Here is an 18,992-nt window from a genome sequence, read left to right as displayed (position 1 = left end):
TTGTTCAGCACTAGGTTTTGGATAGTCTCCCATTTTTCTAGATGGGGATTAGTTTGACTGCCCTCCTAGACAGCGAGCTCGCTAAGAGGTCATTGGTGCCAGACTATTAGCAGTGGAATCTGAACGGCCCCTCTGCTTTAGTTTCTCCAGCTGAGGAACAGGGATAGCAACAGTGTGGTGCCAGGGTTGTTATGAAGATTCAATGACTAATACAAATGATGTGCCCAGAGCACACCCAGCACACTGTAATGTTAGCTGCTACTATTATGTGAGGACAGGAAGACTATCTCCTATTACTGACTTAACTCATACCTTCCACCTTTCTAGCACATGTATGGAGTTCAAAAAATATTTGATTTAGTGTCTAATACCAAAAGTGACTTGATAGCCATTCTGGATTTATATCTTAAGACATTTAAGTGTTTTGGGAAATTGATATCAAGATGTTTTGCCTTTAATCTCTTCCAGATTATTATAGAAAGATGGATCCATGACTTGGCAAACTTCAAGCCAGGGACTGTGTAGCATGAAAAGTAGGACAGCTGCAGGGATTCCACCCCAGGAGTTTGCCATCTAATCCAGAAGGAATGGAGTCACAGAATAGTGTAAAGAAAGCTGATGTGTCCAAATGCAACACAGGCATCTTTAGAAAGAATTTTTTTAAAAATTCCTCTAATTGTCATTCTTGCGTCTGCCCTTTTCAAACATTCTGACAATAATTGAAGCCACCAGTCCAGGTCAGAATTACAAAGCTTTGTCAGGTTTATAGCAAAGCAGTGAACTAAGTGCTGCATACTGCTAGAGAAGTGACAATTTTAAATGGGCAAATTTCACGTGAAATTAAAAAAAAGAAAAATAGGGATTGCCTTGGCTTCAGAGATGCCTTTGAAGGCCAGTCCCGCTTCCACATGGTCCAGAAAGCACTAGGTGGGGCCCTCGCAGCGAGGCCCTTGTAAAGTACAGCCGTAGCCCGAGCACGAAAATCACAATGGGGAGAGCTCTTCAGACCTGGGTGAGGATTCGCTTTCCGTGGAAACAGGGACAGAAGTAAAAAGAACTACATTCCTCGCATGACAGAGCTGGTGTCACAAATGTTTGTTTTCCTCGCCTGGCTTCCGAGGCAGTCGCCAGTGGGAGGTAAGCATGCTGTGATGCTGACGGAGGACCGCACGGTCGCCACCTGGGTCAGGACACGGACCACAGGGTCAAAGAGACCCACAGCCCTTCTCCCATTCCGCCTAGGAGATCACCGGCAATTGTGAACAACGAATTATACCCTCTGTAGTTGTGTCATCTCACAAAAAGAAACCTTCTCTCTCTCACGGAGTGTTCTAGAGCAGAGGCCCTTTGCCGTGAATGACCCACCGTGTGCTTCAACGTGGCCACCCTGCCTGTCCGGCCCACTGTCCTCAGGAAGCTTCCCTGACCCTTGCAGCCCACGGCGACCTCTCCCAGCCAGACTCTGATGGTTTAGAACACGGCTGTGTGGATAAACTGATGGCTCGAGTCATGCGCTACCATGTGATTGTCCTTTGTCCCCAGATGGACCTGAGCCCTGAGAAAGGGATGGTGACCCCTCCACACGGACTGATGATGCAGGCATCCCATCAGTAGTGCAGGTCAAACGATTACCAACAAGACCCGTGGAGGAAGGAAACCTGCTCACCTCTGTCAGTGTTTTCTTCTTTTCCTCGTATCTGGCTTGTAGGTCGGTACGACTTGCCTGCAGCTGTAAACGAAAGATAAAAGACATCTGTTGTCATTTGATGCTCACAATGGCACAGATATGGGAGGTATCCACATTTCACAGATGAGAAAATGGAAGCTCAGAAAGATTTAAACTAAACAAATATGGATGTTTCTGACTCAATTAGCACCAACTACATGTCAGGTGATATACTAGGTTTTCTGCATAAATCCTAACAGTGAATCCTTACTAAATTCAATGGACGAAGACATTATCCTTATTTAACAGATGAGGAAATAAAGACTCAGAGGGGTTAAGTTACTTTACTAAAGTTTCATAGCTGATAACTGATAAGGCCTCGGTTCAAATTCAGGTCTGACTTCTTTGTATGGCTACAATCACTTCAGTTAACAAACCTGCTCGTTCACAGGATACAAACTGCATTGCTGCACTCAAGAATCTAGCATAGAACTTGACTGATGGCAGACAATGCCAGATAGAAGAAAGGATTCAGGACTTCAACAGGAAGAGAAAGAAAATGAACTAGCTTTACTGCTCCAAGTTATACAATCGTAAACTTACATCTCAAAAATGTCATTTCCCTTTTCCTTACAAAACAGGTGTATCTTGTGCTGTCTATGAACTTTTAGATATCTGAAAACATTCCATTCAAAGCTCAAAGCGTTTGTACATTTCTACTTTTGAAAAAGGGATGTGGTGGAAAACCACAGTTAGACTCATCAGACACTTTGGTTGTTACCTGCGTACAAATTAACAATGAGAAATTGTATTTTGTATCTCAACGATTATTTCAAAATAACTCAGCCCATTAAAAATTTTTATTTATTTATTTATTGGCTGTGCCATGTGGCTTGTGAGATCTTAGTTCCCCGACCAGGAATTGAACCCGGGCCCCAGCAGTGAGAGCATGGAGTCCTAACCATTGGACCACCAGGGAATTCCCAACTCAGCCCATCTTTGAATCTGTAAGCAACCTATTAAGAATTATGTTGGGCTTCCCTGGTGGCGCAGTGGTTGAGAGTCCGCCTGCCGATGCAGGGGACACAGGTTCGTGCCCCGGTCCGGGAAGATCCCACATGCCGCGGAGCGGCTGGGCCCGTGAGCCATGGCCGCTGAGCCTGCGCGTCCGGAGCCTGTGCTCCGCAACGGGAGAGGCCACAACAGTGAGAGGCCCGCGTACTGCAAAAAAAAAAAAAAAAAAAAAAAGAATTATGTCATCTTCAAAAATCATTACTCTTAAACTGTGCTTCTAGTTACCAGTCTCCACAACTGATGAATTTCCAGCCAGGCCTCTCAGGAAGCCGCCTCAAGCAGAGGGCAGGAGGGAGAGAGGAGGGAAGCAGGGGGCTCTGGCTTCTTGCTTTTCAAAGTGTGCCATCTGTGCAGTGGGGACTGTTATTAACCTGTGTCACTAGCAGATGAGAGCATTTCTGGAGAAAGTCTGTTTTCCTCTTGAAATCCTAATGACTTAACTCTTGAAGCTCCAGGAAGAGTTCCTGCTGTTTTCGCACCTGCTTCACCCACCTTCCTGCCCCCTCCCTCCCCCGCACCCACCCACCCATCTGACATTCACCCAAGGCTCTGCTCAGATGAGGTGTGCAGTGGAAGGCAAAGAGCACGGCACAGTCCTTTCCCTCAAGGAGCCGAACCAGTAAACTGGGGATTACAGTATCAGAAGAGCTGGGCCAGAGACAGGCCCCCGGGAGGCCAAGGAAAGAGTCAGCTTGCTCATCAAGGAAGGAGTCACCGACAAAGACACACGGGGGCTGGATCCTGACAGGGAAGACACCTCTTCTCTTTAATTAACCTATCACAGATCTGCCCAGCTTTTCTCTAACAGGGGCTGTCCCGATAGCTTAGCTAAGTTTTTGTCTTGCTGGAGTCCTCCATGATTCTCCCATCTCCATCTTCTTCTTCATCATTAACCCCGAGATTTACCCCCCAAACTTCAGCTGCTGGTTAACACTTCCTTTCTGGATTCCTCTTTCTTCAACCTCAGGTTTCTTGTCAGCTGTCTACTAGCTGGCTTCCTGCTCTCTGCCTTTGGCAGCATATTCCCCTATTGGACCATGTTCTTTATTCCTTCTCCTTCTTTTACTCCTCCTTCCATCTCTCTGTTGGGCTAAGGCTCTCTCCGTGGTTCTCAACACCAAGGCCGCAGGAGAATCCTGGTCACTTTCTACCCTCATGGCCTTGTAGGAGAGGTTCTTGGATTTAAAGGGTTTGGATTTTCTCATATACTATTGGTAGAAGTATAAATTAGTAAAACAATTGGTGAATAATTTGAGTTTCTAGAAAAATTGAAAATGCATATTTTTTGATCCAGCAATTCCACTTCTTCAAATCCGTTTTACAGAAATATTTACATATTTGCACAAAGATGACTGTACAAAGATGTTCATGGTAGCATAAATTTACAACTGGGAAAAAAACCCTGGGGAAAAAAACCTCATAAATAGAGGACAGGTGAAATAAACTACAGTACATATATACTGCGTATATATATTACATTCTTTCATCAGAAAGAATGAGGTAGAGCTATATGTTCCAATCTTGGTTCCACTGCTAATAAGCTGTGTGACCACAGGCAAAACTGCTTCACTTCTGGGTCTCAGGTTCTTCATTTGTAAAATGAGGGTAATAATAGTACCTCCTTCACAAGGATGTTGTGTGAACTGAATGAGTTAATTTTTTTTTAATTAATTAATTAATTTATTTTTGGCTGCAGTGGATCTTCCTTGCTGTGCACGGGCTTTCTCTAGTTGCGGCGAGCGGGGGCTACTCTTTGTTGCTGTGCACGGGCTTCTCATTGCAGTGGTTTCCCTTGCTGTGGAGCACGGGCGCTAGGCATGCAGGCTTCAGTAGTTGCTTTGCGCGGGCTCAGTAGTTGTGGCCTTAGGGCTCTAGAGCACAGGCTCAGCAGTTGTGGCCCACGGGCTTAGTTGCTCTGCGGCATGTGGGATCTTCCCGGACCAGGGCTCGAACCTGTGTCCCCTGCGTTGGCAGGCGGATTCTTAACCACTGTGCCACCAGGGAAGTCCCTGAATGAGTTAATTTTGAAAAGCATTTTGCAATTACTCTAGAAGAAAGTCTTTATTAGACATTACTATTACTGACAGAGAGATATCTGTGATAAAATAAGTGAAAAACAAACTCAATTTTTATAACCAGACAACCCTCCTCCCCAGGTGAATGAGCATATATAAGAGCTTGCAAAGCCTAGGAAACAGTGGGTTGCTCTAGGGAACGGGACTGGGCAAGAGTACAAGGGGATTCCCATTTTTAACTTCATACAGTTCTATATTATTTTGTTTATTTACAGTGAGCTTGTATTATCCCTATAATTTAAATTTAATGAGCTGAAGCATTTAAATTTATAAAGACAGAAAAAAATGATGTATTTGTCTAGAGTATGTCTCCTCATCACTACCTTCAGACCCCTGAGAGCAGAGATCGTAACTTGTTCTTCTTTCACCACCACGGCCTAGTTCAGTGCCCAGCACAGCGGTGCTCAGCTAATCTCTGTGAATTAATAAATGCTCTTCTTGCCCTGTGATCTTCTTCTAGAACAGAGGTGGGCAAATATTCTCTATAAAGGACCAGACAGTAAATACTTTAGGCTCTGTAGGTCTCAATTCTGCCACTGGAGCTTGAAAGCAGCCACAGAACATATGTAAACAAATGAGTGTGCATGTATTCCAATAAAACTATTTACAGAAACAGGTGGTGGCTGGACTGCCCTAGGGCCTGCGAGTGTCGACCCCTGTTCTAGAATCTCCTTTGACCATTCTGACATGGAGATCTTAACTCCTTCCCCAGTTTCTCTCTTCTTGAAGAATGGTTTTATTTTACTTGAATAAAATTATGAAAAGAAAACACTAACCTCTTCCAGTTGTTTGGTCTTCTGAAGAATCTGCTTGTTCAAGGAAATGACTTTATGATGATGTAGTTGGGAGGTTCCTAATTTTTCTGGACTTTCTTCAGCTGATAGCTCAGACTGCTGTGGGAAACAGATGGAAGACCCAAAGGATTTAATTAGCCCACCCCAGTGCATTAAGACAGCCCTGTCCCTGCGCAGTCTGGGCAGAACACTACTGGGCAGCTGGTCACAACCAAGCCAGTGGGGCCCCGGGGTCCAGTGCAAACCCAATTCAGAGAAGAAGATTTTGACCCAATGACCAAAAGCCCTATCAGGAGCATCTACATTCCTGGCAGAGTGAACAGCGTGCGCAGAAGCACAGGGATATATAACTGCGGTTAGGTTGATATCACATAAGCAACAGGTTCTCATCAAAGGGTCTCAAATAGAGGAATAACATGGTCATCTTAGTATCTTCATTAAGACCATTCTGGGGTTATCAAGAATGATGAATTGATTCACTTTCATCAAAGTATTATAAATATATGGTTAAAAAGTTTAACCATTTGGAAGCACTTACAATGAAAAGAAACGGTCTCTCTCTCACCTTATTCTCCCCATCCATGGGCCCATTTCTTATTTCTATTCCTCTGGTGTTCAGAGGATAGATTTGAGAGGGGTGACAGTTGCTGAGAGAGGCCAGGAGGAAGGTCCTGAAATTGTGTCAATGATGAGCAGATGGAGAAGGGCTGGACAAGATGTAGAGACTGTCAGGACGGGAGGTGAGGAAGGGAGAGATTTCTGGTTGGAGTGATGAGGTGAATGTAGCAACGTTACCAAGAAACCATGCAAAGAAGGGGGCAGCTTGGTGCAGATACTGAAAACAAACACTTGCCTCAAGACCCCAGAGAGGGAAGTCCCAGGAACAAGAAACAAGAAGTTTGACCCTATTCCAATAGGCATCTTCAAAACACTTCTTGGGTGATCACAGAATAGACAGCTTCATTGACCAGCCAATGAACACCCATTATAACCACATTGCCTTCTTTACTGGAAGTACCCCAATTCCAAGCTAATCACTGATTTTAAGCCCAAGCACAACGAAACTGTATGAATATCTGATTTTCCCTGCATGTTTTAACAGTGATCATGAGCTTCAAAGTTTTGGAAGATTTACCTCTAGTGGAAAGAGACAGAAAAGTGAGAAGGAGAAGAAACTGGATGGTATAGTCACTACTTATCTTGGTTAAGGATTTCCCTGAATAAGTCAGAGGCACTATTAATAGAGGATACGTTTTTTGCTGCTTAATGACTCTGGAGGTGGGAGTCAACCAGCAGGACATGGCTGCATAAAATGGCAGGAAACATCATTTTCTATCTTGTGAGCTGCTAGGCCATAAAGGAGAACTAGGCATTACAAAATAACTAGCCTTGAAACCTGGGATCTTTGGAAAATGTCAACTAACACACTCCAGCTTATCTGAATTTCTTCAAATTGGAGTTAACTTTTAAAATGCAATTAACTTTGGGCACATCAAGATATTTACAACCTGTAGTCAAGGGAAGGAGAGCTGTTCCTGAAAATTATTTGAGAGCATAAAAAAAGGGGGAAAAGGAAAGAGCTCTCCCTCGTGATTTTCAAATCACTTGTCAGAAACATAATTATAATTAACCAATTATATCTCCTCCACTTTGACTACATCACCCTGAACTATGTTATCAATTTGGCCACTTTTGTCTGTTATATATTTAGTAGCTTTCTTCTTATAGTTCATTTCAGATTTGGGTTTTAACATCCAGCTTAGATTCCTTGATACTGATTTCCAAAATGTCACTGGCATATCCTCAGAGCATCCTGCTTTACTAGCAGAATTACATAAACCCTCCATCTCATGCTTTATTGCTGTCTGAAATGGAATTAATTCCCTAATCATAGGAACTACCCCACGTGGTATGTCTCTATGTTTGATGTCAGGATTATCTTGAGTGCCCTGACCTCCTCTGGCTGTCTCTCTGGCTTTGGATCAGGTCAAGCTGTGGGCAAGCAGGCTCCAGGGGATCCATGTCTTGGTCACCTCCCAGGGAGACTTCCTCCAGTCTGTGGGGGTGAGGGGTAGGCACATACTCATTCAGTGCTGTCCTGCACCTTTGGCATGAGTTGGATGATGTCGCCAACTCTCAGCATGCCTTCCTGCTGAGAAACTGCTTTTATGGCCCAGGTCCCAACAGAATGAAAACTGCATTTCCCACCCAGCTTCCACACCCTCTTATCAGTGTACCTGGCAACACGCACAGCTTTGTTTAAGACTATGACCTTTGACTTCACTTCCAAGAACCCTTCTTGCAGGAAAACCAGTAGCTAGCTTGCAGCCTGGAAAGAGGACTTCTGGGCTAGCTGGCTATTCCTCCCCCCTGCCCCTGCCTCTCTCTCAATTTAAATTTTTAGCCACATGGTCCCTTAAGATCCTTTCAGGGGGTCTCTGAAGTCAAAATCCTTTTCATAATGATACTAGGATATGATTTTTTTTCACTCATTCTCTCATGATTGTACAGTGAAATTTTCCACCTGCTATATGACACGTGACGGTATCACTGCTCTGATGTTAATATGTAATGCATTTATCATTGTTATTTGTAAATGAATTAATATGTAAGTTTAGGACCTCCTCAGTGATTTTTAAGGGTTCTTATAGGGTCCTGAAACTAAAAATTTTGAGAACCATTACGTTAAGGGGCTGGCTCTCTTGGGAATCTACTCACTGACTGGGGCAGCCTCATTAACCCTGACTCCAGCCAATGCAGTGGGCCCACCCACGAAACTGAGAGGGGAAGCGCTTTCTGATTCCACCCTCACTAGACAGCTGCTTCAACCAACCAGAGAGAAAATACTTGTAGTGCACCGAAAGGATGCTCAAGTCTCCATACAAACTTACTATTACATCTCTGTTAGGACAGTGTATGTCCCAAGCAAACATGGGCTTCGAAAATCCTTTCTCTTGCTGCTAGGTAGCAATTCTCACTGCTCTGTGCAGTCCCTTAAACTTGCATCTTCAAAGCATTAATGCACAAATCAGGTTATTAAGTGCCATTTCCACATCTGACATTTCTCCAGTGCAATTAAAATGAATAATATGCACATAAACAGGCCCACAGTACATATAAATTTGTGAATTCCTCCATTTGCCTGAGTCTAGAGAGGGTGTTATGCAAACTGCTTTATTTAACGGGAAGTTATTTTTGTAACAGAAAAAAATCATTTACTCCAGAGCTGAACTGAAGAGAGTTCTTAACCTAGTCAACGGAAAGCTGATTGCTCTATATTTCAAACACACTTTTTATTAAGTAATTGAAATTTTTCATTTCTTTCAAATACCCTCCTCAAAGCCAAAAGAACTAGACCGATGAAGGCAGAAACAGGTCTTTGAAACAGTATGGCTCATCTGACATTGAGTTCACTGACAGTCACAGTGGGAAGAAAACTAAAGATCACCAAGTTGGATCTTAAAGGATGAAACAAAGTTGGACAGATGGGGAAAGGAGAACGGGCTTTACAGTAAATCCTTGACAGAAAAAAATTAAGTCCCTGGGGTATATTAACTGATTTTTACTTGAAAAGCCCAACATCTCTCAAAGAATGCCAACCATCTATAAATATTCCACTGTGTTTACATTAGAGCAGGGGCTAAAGTGCCAATCTAATTTTGTTCAGCAATTTCAGATTAAGAACGTGCTTTCAAAACCACAGGGTGGATTAAGATGACTTCTAGTGCAGATTCAATGTTTTCTAATAATTGACAGATGTTTGCAATTTCTATTCTTAGGGGAACCAGATATAAATGTCACTCGATAATATTAGTCCAGTTCAAAATAGTAAATTCCTAAGAGAAACAAAAAAATGATTACTTTAGCTAAAACTATATACTTTCATAATGAAAGAGACCCAAAAGGTTATCTACATATCAACCTTTCTAATACAGGAATCTTTCCTATGTCATCCCTCTCCCATTCCCCCACTAAAATATGGCTACTAAGCTGTCAATAATAAAAGATCCTTATCTCATGAGGGTGCCACAAGTTCTCCATACTGAATAGATGAACTTCAGTTTCTGGACCTTGACAAACCTTCCCACTGAAAACAAGTAAACAGACAATACAAAATATTTATTTTTTTAATCTTAAAAAAAAATCTATGCGCTAGCAAGAATGTAAGAAATCCTAAAAGGCCAAAAAGTTAGTAAAGGTGGGAATCCAAGAGGTAGGTGTACCCGTGGAGGTTGGCTTTTTTCTTGAGAGTATTTGCCAAAACCAAGTTGATCTCAGGCTTTGATTTTTATAATTCAACAACTGCTTTGCATAATCCTTGACACAGATGTAGGAGGAAAAAAAAATCTGCAATGAGATTGTGTGACAACAGATATGCCCTCGTGCAGTTCTATAATCTAAATTTACACACTACCTGGATGGTCCAAAAAACCTACAAGTCAAGACTATGTGTACAATGGGCCTGAGCTGGGGTGTGCCCAAATGCGTGTAAGAGCAAAAGAAAATCCTCTCTGGAAGAACAGAGCTTCAACTCCAGGTCTCAAAGAATTTCTACAGATAAATTTCCAAGCAGTATGAACTGACAGTCAAAAATCAAAAGCACACATGAAGTCAAAGCATCATGAGAAAAAGCTGGCAGAAACGAACAGCAGAAATGGACCTGCAGACTCACACACATATACCCACTCCTCCCGGAAGCCACAGAGATAAAGTGTAATCACTCTTGTGTAAGGTCCAACTTTTCTAACAAAGAAGCATCCACAGCTCTGTCTTCTCTCCTTTTCATAATAAGATGTTGGCTCCTTTCACCGTCTTGGCTATCCCCTGGACATACCGTAGCTCATAATCCTTTTCGAGCATGTCCAATGGAATCTGAGCACTGCAGACAGGATGGGATCATTCACTTTCCCTGATCTACACTCTGCTCCCATTAATGAAACCAGATACATAAATGTGCTTTTCAATATTCTTGACTCCCACTGACGAAGTCCCGTGAATTTCAAAGACCCATATTCAGGTAAACTTGCTGAGTCTAATGCACAGCTCTGGGTCCCAAGGTGAGCAATACAGTCTACCTGCCCAGAATGCAGCTAATATTTAGGAGGTGTGAACAAAATCCAAAACCTCCCACTTTTACCCCATGAACTAATGTCAGGTCGGATGGCATCTTCACCAAATCCTGAACTGGTATGACTGATTTTTCTGAAATAAAATAGTTCCCTCTTACCTTCCTTAAAAAATGAATTTATCTGTTTGGGCTTCACATTTCAGTCTAAGATATTTTTGAATGTTGAGTCTATTCTCCAATCTATTAGCCACCTTTTCTATTCTAGCTTTAAATGACATTTAAATCTGACGAAGCTAATTCCTATGTTTTTATCCAAATTGATAAAGACCCTGAAAGGTACAGGTTATGCTGTGTGACTTGAGACAATCCCACCAGGTCAACAACTCATTAGCTAGTATCATTCTCTTCGCTGTTAGTTTCTGTGTTACATAACTCAGAATTTAGGAAATCTTGGAGCAGTTTGGAGACACAAACATATTAGCATATTCTCTCCAGATATACAGGGTTCCTTCATCTCCAAATTCTGATTGTTTTAAATCTCTCTCCCTACCTTCCTTTGTTTCATCAGCTAACCTTTACTGGGGCACAGTGTCAGGCACTGGAAACGTGGAAAAAGACACAGATCCCACTGTCTAGTCAGGTAACACCCGCTCATCCATAAAGGTGCTATATCCGCCACATTCTCCCCAAGCCTTCATTGTGACAGAGCAAGAGAGTTTTGAAAGCTCTTCTCGTTCCTTCTTCTTCCTCCCTTCCTTTTTTCCTTCCTTCAACAAATGGTTATGAAAACCCCATTACGTTAGGCACAGGGCATGTACGACGCTCCCAGCCCTGGTTGACAGCACACATTCTAGTCCTGGGAGACAGGCAGAGACAAATGAAATAGTGCCTTGTGAGCAGTGCTACAAAGGAGACGACAAGGAGCTGACCCACACATCAGAGAAAAGCCTGAGGAAGGAGAGGCACCCGCAACTACGGGCGAGCGTTATTATGTGCCAGGCAACAGGAACACAGAGATGAAAGATGAAATCTTGGCCCTCCAGAAGTTTACACATCTGGAATATGACCTGTCTAACATCTGTGACCTTAAGTGAAAAAATGGAGCCTAGAAGGAAGGGGCTTAAAAATCCTCCCCGACCTCGCCACCCCACCGCCCGCCGAATCCCAGCCTGGGTTTTTCTACCTGCGGCCACAGTAGGAGGGCCCCGAGAGGGCACCTCTTCCCCTGTACTGCACTTCTTCCCCAACCGTACGTGCTCATGCTGCTAGAAGAAAAGTTTTTCAGGTGGGGTCAGGTGATGCGATTAGAATCATTCATACCCAAGCTTATTAGAAATCACACTGGTTTCAGCTCAGCTCAGGACAGATTCTCTAACGAAAGTCAGGGTCTCCTAGCTGCTAAGCACCCCATGACCTTCTGATGCAGGCAAGGTCCCTGTGCTGGACAGGAAAGTTTCTAAAACCTATTGAGAAAAAGAATTTCCTCCACAAATAAGTCCCCTGATGACCCCCAATGCATCTCACCTTAAAATAAGATCAAGATGTTGACAGTCTTCTGGCTAGGATGTTACACTCTGGAGAGCTGGATGAGAGTATTTTTTTTTTTTTAAGACCTGCCTAGACCATAAAGAGACTCCATGTCTCCTCTTGATTCTGCCATAACAAAATGTAGAATTGTAACCACTTAACATTTTTGACCCACTTCTTGCCCACCCCAACCCAACTCCATCTTTTAAGTAAAGCAGAAATAGACCTGTCTTAAGTCCAAGTCTTAACGACCTGTCTTGCAGTACCATCTGTGATTCTGTAAGATCGGGATACAGGGGGCATCAGTATATCTCTAGTTGTGCCGAGTGTGGGAACAGCTCAGAGCTCAGAAAGAGTGGAGTAAAGAGTGAAGGGAGGAAGAAGGTAATTCCCTCCCCTGTGGCTGGTTAGCTCTTCCCTCCACACGATGCCTTCACAACTCCCCAAGAAGCAGTATCTTCTGTTCCTTTTGTCTTGTCCTCCTATCCCAACCACAGCTTACATCTCTCTGGAAAGTTGGCCCAAAGTTTCCACCATCACCCAATCTGTGACAGTCTGCATATGACAGTGGTTCCGGCAGGAGGACCCAAATTGCTTCCGGCTGAGCAACAAGCATCTTTGCACCTGGGCTCTGTATCTCTCCTGAGGTCTCAGGCGAACTGATTGTCCTACCGGGACAATTCCCGCTCCCGGGAATCCCCCTTGCTACCTCACAAAAGCCGCTTTGTTGCAAGAAAGGTGGAACCTAAGCCAGTTAGAATATTCATCCAAGATCAAAAGCTCCTGGATCTTTAGCAGGACCTCCTGTAAAAGCAAACTGGTGCTACTGAGGGCACAGGCAAAGCTGGAGGGGGTCAGAGGGGCCTGGACGCCTCCATTTATGTTCACAGGTTCTTTAGAAATAAGAAGAAATCCCTCCCAAACCAATGCTGCATTCACTTCAAAACTATTTCCTTGAGGGGTCAGGGTACTCAAGCCGCTTACTGCTGCGACTGGCTCACGCTCAGATTTTCTGCTGGGCAGAGGACGAGGCATGGGGTCTATCCTTGCTCCTGCCCCTGCTCCCCTCGCCACTTTGAATTCCTACCCCGTCTTGGAGCCTCACTGTTAGAAAGGGGACGCGGCGCTGACCACAGGTGGTTAGGAGGATTCAGCGATATCCTGAGTGGAAAAGAACAAGGGTCTCTGCCGAGAAGAAAAGCGTGCATCTACTGACAGCCAAAGACTAGTTTCCGCGCGGTCTTACCGAGGCCTCAAACAACAGGGCACCTTGGAGATGAGAAAATTAAGCGCTGGGACGTGCAGGTTCTCATCAGGTGCATAAAAACGGGGCCAGACTTACACCGAATCTGGACACAAAGCCGTTTCCTCTTTCACCCCCCTCTGGCCTGGAGCTTCATGTTCCCCCAGTTCTCCACAGCAGCGTCCTGCTCGCCAGCTGCCGGGCCCGCAGCCGCCGGACGAGAGTATTTTAATGTGGCATTTTCCAGTGATATGAAAAGCCACTCATATACCCCAAAGAGAAAGTCCCACAGTTTTTAGTAGCTTAGGCGTGACTGTGTGGGAGTGCTTGGGCTGCGTCAGTTTTTTTACTTATTTCTGTGGTTAGTCCCCAACATGACCTGGCCTCTTCACTCCACTCAGCCCCAGTGGGCAGTCAGACAGTGGGAGAGTCTAAAGAGGCTTGGTCACTGCAAAGCCTGGGAGGCAGACACTAAAGATGGCCAAGGAGGCCTTCCCTGCTGCTCCCTGAGGACACTCCACCCTGCCACAGAGACAGGTTTCAAAGTCAGACAGTCCTGTATGCAAACCTGGAACTTATTAGCTACATGGTAGTACACAAACTACTTAACACCTCTGATGATCATCCCATCTGCAAAACAGATATAGTATCACATGCTTACGTATTGAGCGCCAACACTGCCAGGCGCTCGGTGAGGCTCCGAGGTTGCAGAGAAGAAGAGTAAAGTGTGGTCCACGTGCACATAAACAGGTAGCTTCAATTGCATGTAAGTATCAACATAGGATGGAGGAAGGCAGAGGATTATAAGCAAGGAGGCAGCATGCTCTTTTGAAAATTAAATAAGATAGTGCTACAAAAAGTACCTGGAACGGAGATCGATCAAGATGGTGGAGTAGAAGTGGAACTCACCCCTCCCATGAACACATCCAAAACACACCTACAGGCGGAACAGTTCTCACTGAAAACTAACTGGAAACTGGCAGAAAGACTCCTGTACAACCAACGCTGTAAGAAAGATCCACACGGAATCGGGCAGGAAGGGAAGAAAAGCAATCAGGTCGGGTCCCCTGGGAAGGGAGTCAGAGGAAAAGGGAGATTACGTGGGCGGAGATCCACCCTGGGGAGTGAGCAGTTCAAGCCGCATGTTGGGCTCCCCGTTCCCGGGGTCCAGCACCGGGAAGATGAGCCCCTCAAGCTGACTGGAGCACCAGTGGGATGGACAAACAGGAGGGCTGTGGGAAGCCTGGACTCTGCTCGAGAGAAGCATACCTGCGGTGGCTTGCTCTCAGGGCAAGGTGGAGGGCGGACGGAGGACTGCTCCAGTGGCTGCCTCGTTTCCCACCCCAGCATGTGCCCCAACCTGAGACAAGTGAACACCCTAGCCCAGCTTACGTCACATCGCAGCTCCACGGTGGACTGAGGGCCGCCACGACTGGGGAGAGAGCTCGGCCACTGCTGGCACTCACTCAGCCAGTGCATCAGAAGCAGCCCTGCTCTCTGACGGCACCTGGACTCCACAGCCCACACCCCGATAGAGACTGAGAGCCCACCTGGGCCCCATCTGCCCTGTGGCATGGCTCCACAACAGGGCAGGGGAGGCAGAGGCTGGGGGCAGGGGCTGGCTGTGAGGGACAAAGAAGACGTGGCCCTGAGGCTGCGTCTGAGCAGGGTGGGAGCAGCCACTGCGGCGCTTGCACAGGCGGCACAGGGAAGCAGCCCTGACCTCTGTCTGTGGCTGGGTCGCCACAGTCCATGCCCCATCATGAGCCAAGAGCCCACACAGGCCCCATCTCGCTCCAGCACTGCTCCCCCGTCTGGGGAAAGGGTCCCAGTGCTGAGAAAGGGGAGAGCACACACTTAAAGGGAACAGAGCCGGCTTGGAGCCAACCCTCAGGGCTTCTGCTACAGCAACTGGGGATCTGACCCTGCCCCTGATAGGGCAGTAACGGCCACAGAGCAGAAGGGAAGCCTGAGCTCACAGCTGGCTCCAGCTTTAGCCCCTCCATCTATAGCCCCACCTTCTACCAAGGTGAGAGGTGCCGGCACACCCTGAGGAAAGATGTGACTTGCTTTGAGGTCAAATCCAGCTCTCCCACCAAAGGCAGGAGGCAAACGTAGTCTGTACAGGGACACTCCCACATAAGGACACGCTTCAGGACTGTAACAGATAACTACTGTTTCATGTAAGTTCATAAAAGCAGAGAAAGTTAAGCAAAATGAGAAGGCAGAGGAACTGGTCTCAACTGAAAGAGCAAGAGAAACCCCTGAAAAAATAAATAATGAAAGAGAAGTAAACAAATTACCAGATAAAGAATTCAAAGCATTAGTAATAAAAATGCTAACTGAATTAGGGAAAATAATAGACGAACACAGTGAGAATTTGAACAAGGAACTAGAAAATATAAAAAAGAACCAGTCAGAAGTGAAAAATACAATAACAAATGAAAAACACTATAAGGAATTAATAGCAGACTAAGTGATACAGAAGGATGCATAAGTGATCTGGAAGACAGAATTATGGAAGTCACCCACTTGGAACAGCAAAAAGGAAAAACCAAATATGAAAAAATGAGAACAGTTTAAAAGATCTCTGAAATAACACCACGCATTACCAACATTCACACTGTAGGGGTCCCAGTAGGAGAAGGGAGCCGAAAATATATTTGATGAAATTATGGTTGAAAAATTCCCAAACCTGAAGAAGGAAACAGATATTAAGGTATAGGAAGCGCAGAGGGTCCCAACCAAGATGAACTCAATCAGACCCATGCCAAGACATATCACAATTAAAATGGCAAAAGTTAAAAATAAAGAGAGAATTCTAAAGGCAGCAAGAGAAAAACAGAGTCATATACAAGGCTATCAGCTGATTTTTCTGCAGAAACTTTGCAGGATAGAGGGAGTGGCACGATATACTCAAAATGCTGAGAGGGAAAAACCTGCAACCCAGGATACTCTACCCAGCAAGTTTATCATTTAGAATTGAAGGAGAAATAAAGAACTTCTCAGATAAGCAAAAACTAAGAGAGTTCATCAATGTTAAACCTACCCTAAATGAAATGTTAAAGGGTCTTCTCTAAGTGGAAAAGAAAAGGCTATAACAAGAAGCAAGAATCTATAGAAAAGGAAAAATCCAACTAGGAAAGGCCTCAGTGAGGGCTGAGGATCAACCACTTAAATAAGCTAGTATGAAGATTAAAGACAAAAAACTGGAAAAGCAACTCTGACTACAATAAATGGTGAAGGGATAGACCTGAAGCTGTAAAATGTGACATCAAAACCACAAAACGTGGGCTGGGGAGTAAAAAAATGCAGATCTTTTAGAATGTGTTTGGACTTAAACGACTATCAGTCTACAACAAGTATCAACAGACATAGTTATAAGCCGAGATACATGAACCCCATGGTAACCACACATCAAAAACCAGCAATAGATACACACAAACTAGAAGGAAACACAAACATGCTACTAAAGAACCACAAGGGAAGAAACAAGAAGAAGAAGGAATTAACAGAGAAGAACTATAAAAACAATAGGAAAACAAGTAATAAAACAGAAATAAGTACATACCTATCAATAATTAATTTAAATGTCCATGGACTAAATGTTCCAATCAAAAGACATAGGGTAGATGACTGGATTAAAAAAAAAAAGACCCATTTATATACTGTTTACAAGAGACTCACTTCAGAGCTAAAGACATATACAGACTGAAAATGAGGGGATGGAAAAAGATATTTTATGCAAATGGAAATGACAAGAAAGTAGGTGTAACGATACTCGTATCAGACAAAAGAGACTTTAAAATAAAGTCTATAACAAAAGACAAAGAAGGGTACTATATAATGATAAACGGATCAATACAAGGAGAGGATATTTTACTTGTTACCATATATGCATGCACCCAACATAGGAGCACCTAAAAGTATAAAGCAAATATTAACAGACATAAATGAAGAAATTGACAATAAAACAGTAATAGTAGGGGACTTTAGCACCCCACTTACATCAATGGACAGATCACCCAGAGAGAAAATGAATAAGGCAACAGTGGTCTCAAATGATACAATCGACCAGTTGGATTTAATAGATATCTACAGGACACTCCATTTCAAAACAGCAGAATACACGTTATTTTCAAGTATACATGGAATGCTCTCCAGGACAGATCACATGCTAGGCCACAAAATAAGTCACAACAACTTTAAGAGGACAGAATTATATCAAGCATTTTTTTTCCCAACCATAACAGTATGAAACTAGAAATCAATTACAGTAAGAAAAATAGGAAAAGCACAAATACGTGGAGACTAAACAACATGCTACTAAAAAACCAATAATAAAATCAAAGAGAAAATCAGAAAATACCTCAAGACAAATGAAAATGGAAACACAACTTTAAAAAATCTATGGGATGCAGCAAAAGCAGCTCTAAAAGGGAAGTTTATAGTGATGCAGGCCTTCTAGAAGAAACAAGAAAAACCTCAAATAAACAACCTAATCTAACATCTAAAGGAATTAGAGAAAGAAGAACAAAGTCTAAAGTCAGCAGAAGGAAGGAAATAGTAAAGATGAGAGGAAATAGAGACCAAAAGAACAATGGAAAAAAATTCATGAACCTAACAGCTGTCTTCTTTTTTGAAAAGATAAACAAAATTGATAAAGCTTTAGCCAGGCTCACCAAGAAGAAAAAAGAAAGAGGACCCAAATAAACAAAACAAGAAATGAAAGAGAAGAAATAACAAACGATGCCACAGATATACAAAAATCATAAGAGAATGTTATGAACAACAAATTGGAAAATTGCTATGCCAACAAATTGGAAAACTTAGAAGAAACAGACAAGTTTCTAGAAACATATAGCCTGCCAAAACTGAGTCAAGAATAAACAGATAATTTGACAGATTACTAGATGTGAAACAGAATTAAAAAAACTCTCTGCAAAGAAAAGTCCAGGACCAGATGGCTTCACTGGGAAATTCTACCAAACACACAAAGAACTTATACCTATCCTTCCCAAACTATTCTGAAAAACTCCCAAATTCATTCTACGAGGCCATTATTACCTAGATACCAAAACCAGACAAAGACACCACAAAAGAAGAAAATTACAAGCCAACATCTTTGATAAGTGTAGATGCAAAAATCCTCAATGAAACATTAGGAAACTGAATCCAACAACACATACAAAGAATCATACACCATGCTCAAGTGGGATTTATTCCAGGATTTCAAGGATGGTCCAATATTTGCAAATCAGTCAATGTTATATGCCACATTAACAAAAGGAAAGATAAAAATCACATGATCATAGATGCAGAGAAAGCATTTGACAAAATTCAACATCCATTCATGATTAAAGCTCTCAAAGTGGGTATAAAGGGAATATATCTCAACACAATAAAGGCCATTTATGATAAACCCACAGCTAACATCATACTCAATGGGAAAAAGCTGAAAGTCTTTCCCCTAAAATCAGGAACAAGAGAAGAATGTCCACTCTTACCACTTCTATTTAACATAGTATTAGAAGTCCTAACCATA

General features: G+C 43.4%; 1 protein-coding gene across 2 annotated transcripts in view; it reads right to left on the bottom strand.

Annotated features, from left to right (window-relative positions):
- Positions 1 to 18,992, bottom strand: part of CCDC93 (CCC complex scaffolding subunit CCDC93) — a 94,603-nt gene that overhangs the window by 23,884 nt on the left and 51,727 nt on the right. For both annotated transcript variants that reach the window (XM_079710350.1, XM_079710351.1), the window contains exons 12-13: positions 5,592 to 5,708; positions 1,667 to 1,729 (exon numbers count right to left, since the gene is read on the bottom strand). In XM_079710350.1, the coding sequence (XP_079566476.1) occupies positions 1,667 to 1,729; positions 5,592 to 5,708 (180 nt within the window). The remainder of the gene's footprint in view (positions 1 to 1,666; positions 1,730 to 5,591; positions 5,709 to 18,992) is intronic.

This window comes from Hyperoodon ampullatus (genome assembly GCF_949752795.1).
Source record: "Hyperoodon ampullatus genome assembly, chromosome: 8".
NCBI lineage: Eukaryota > Metazoa > Chordata > Mammalia > Artiodactyla > Ziphiidae > Hyperoodon > Hyperoodon ampullatus.
The sequence above is the reverse complement of the archived record's forward strand: the minus strand, read 5'-3'. Positions and strand labels throughout refer to the sequence as shown.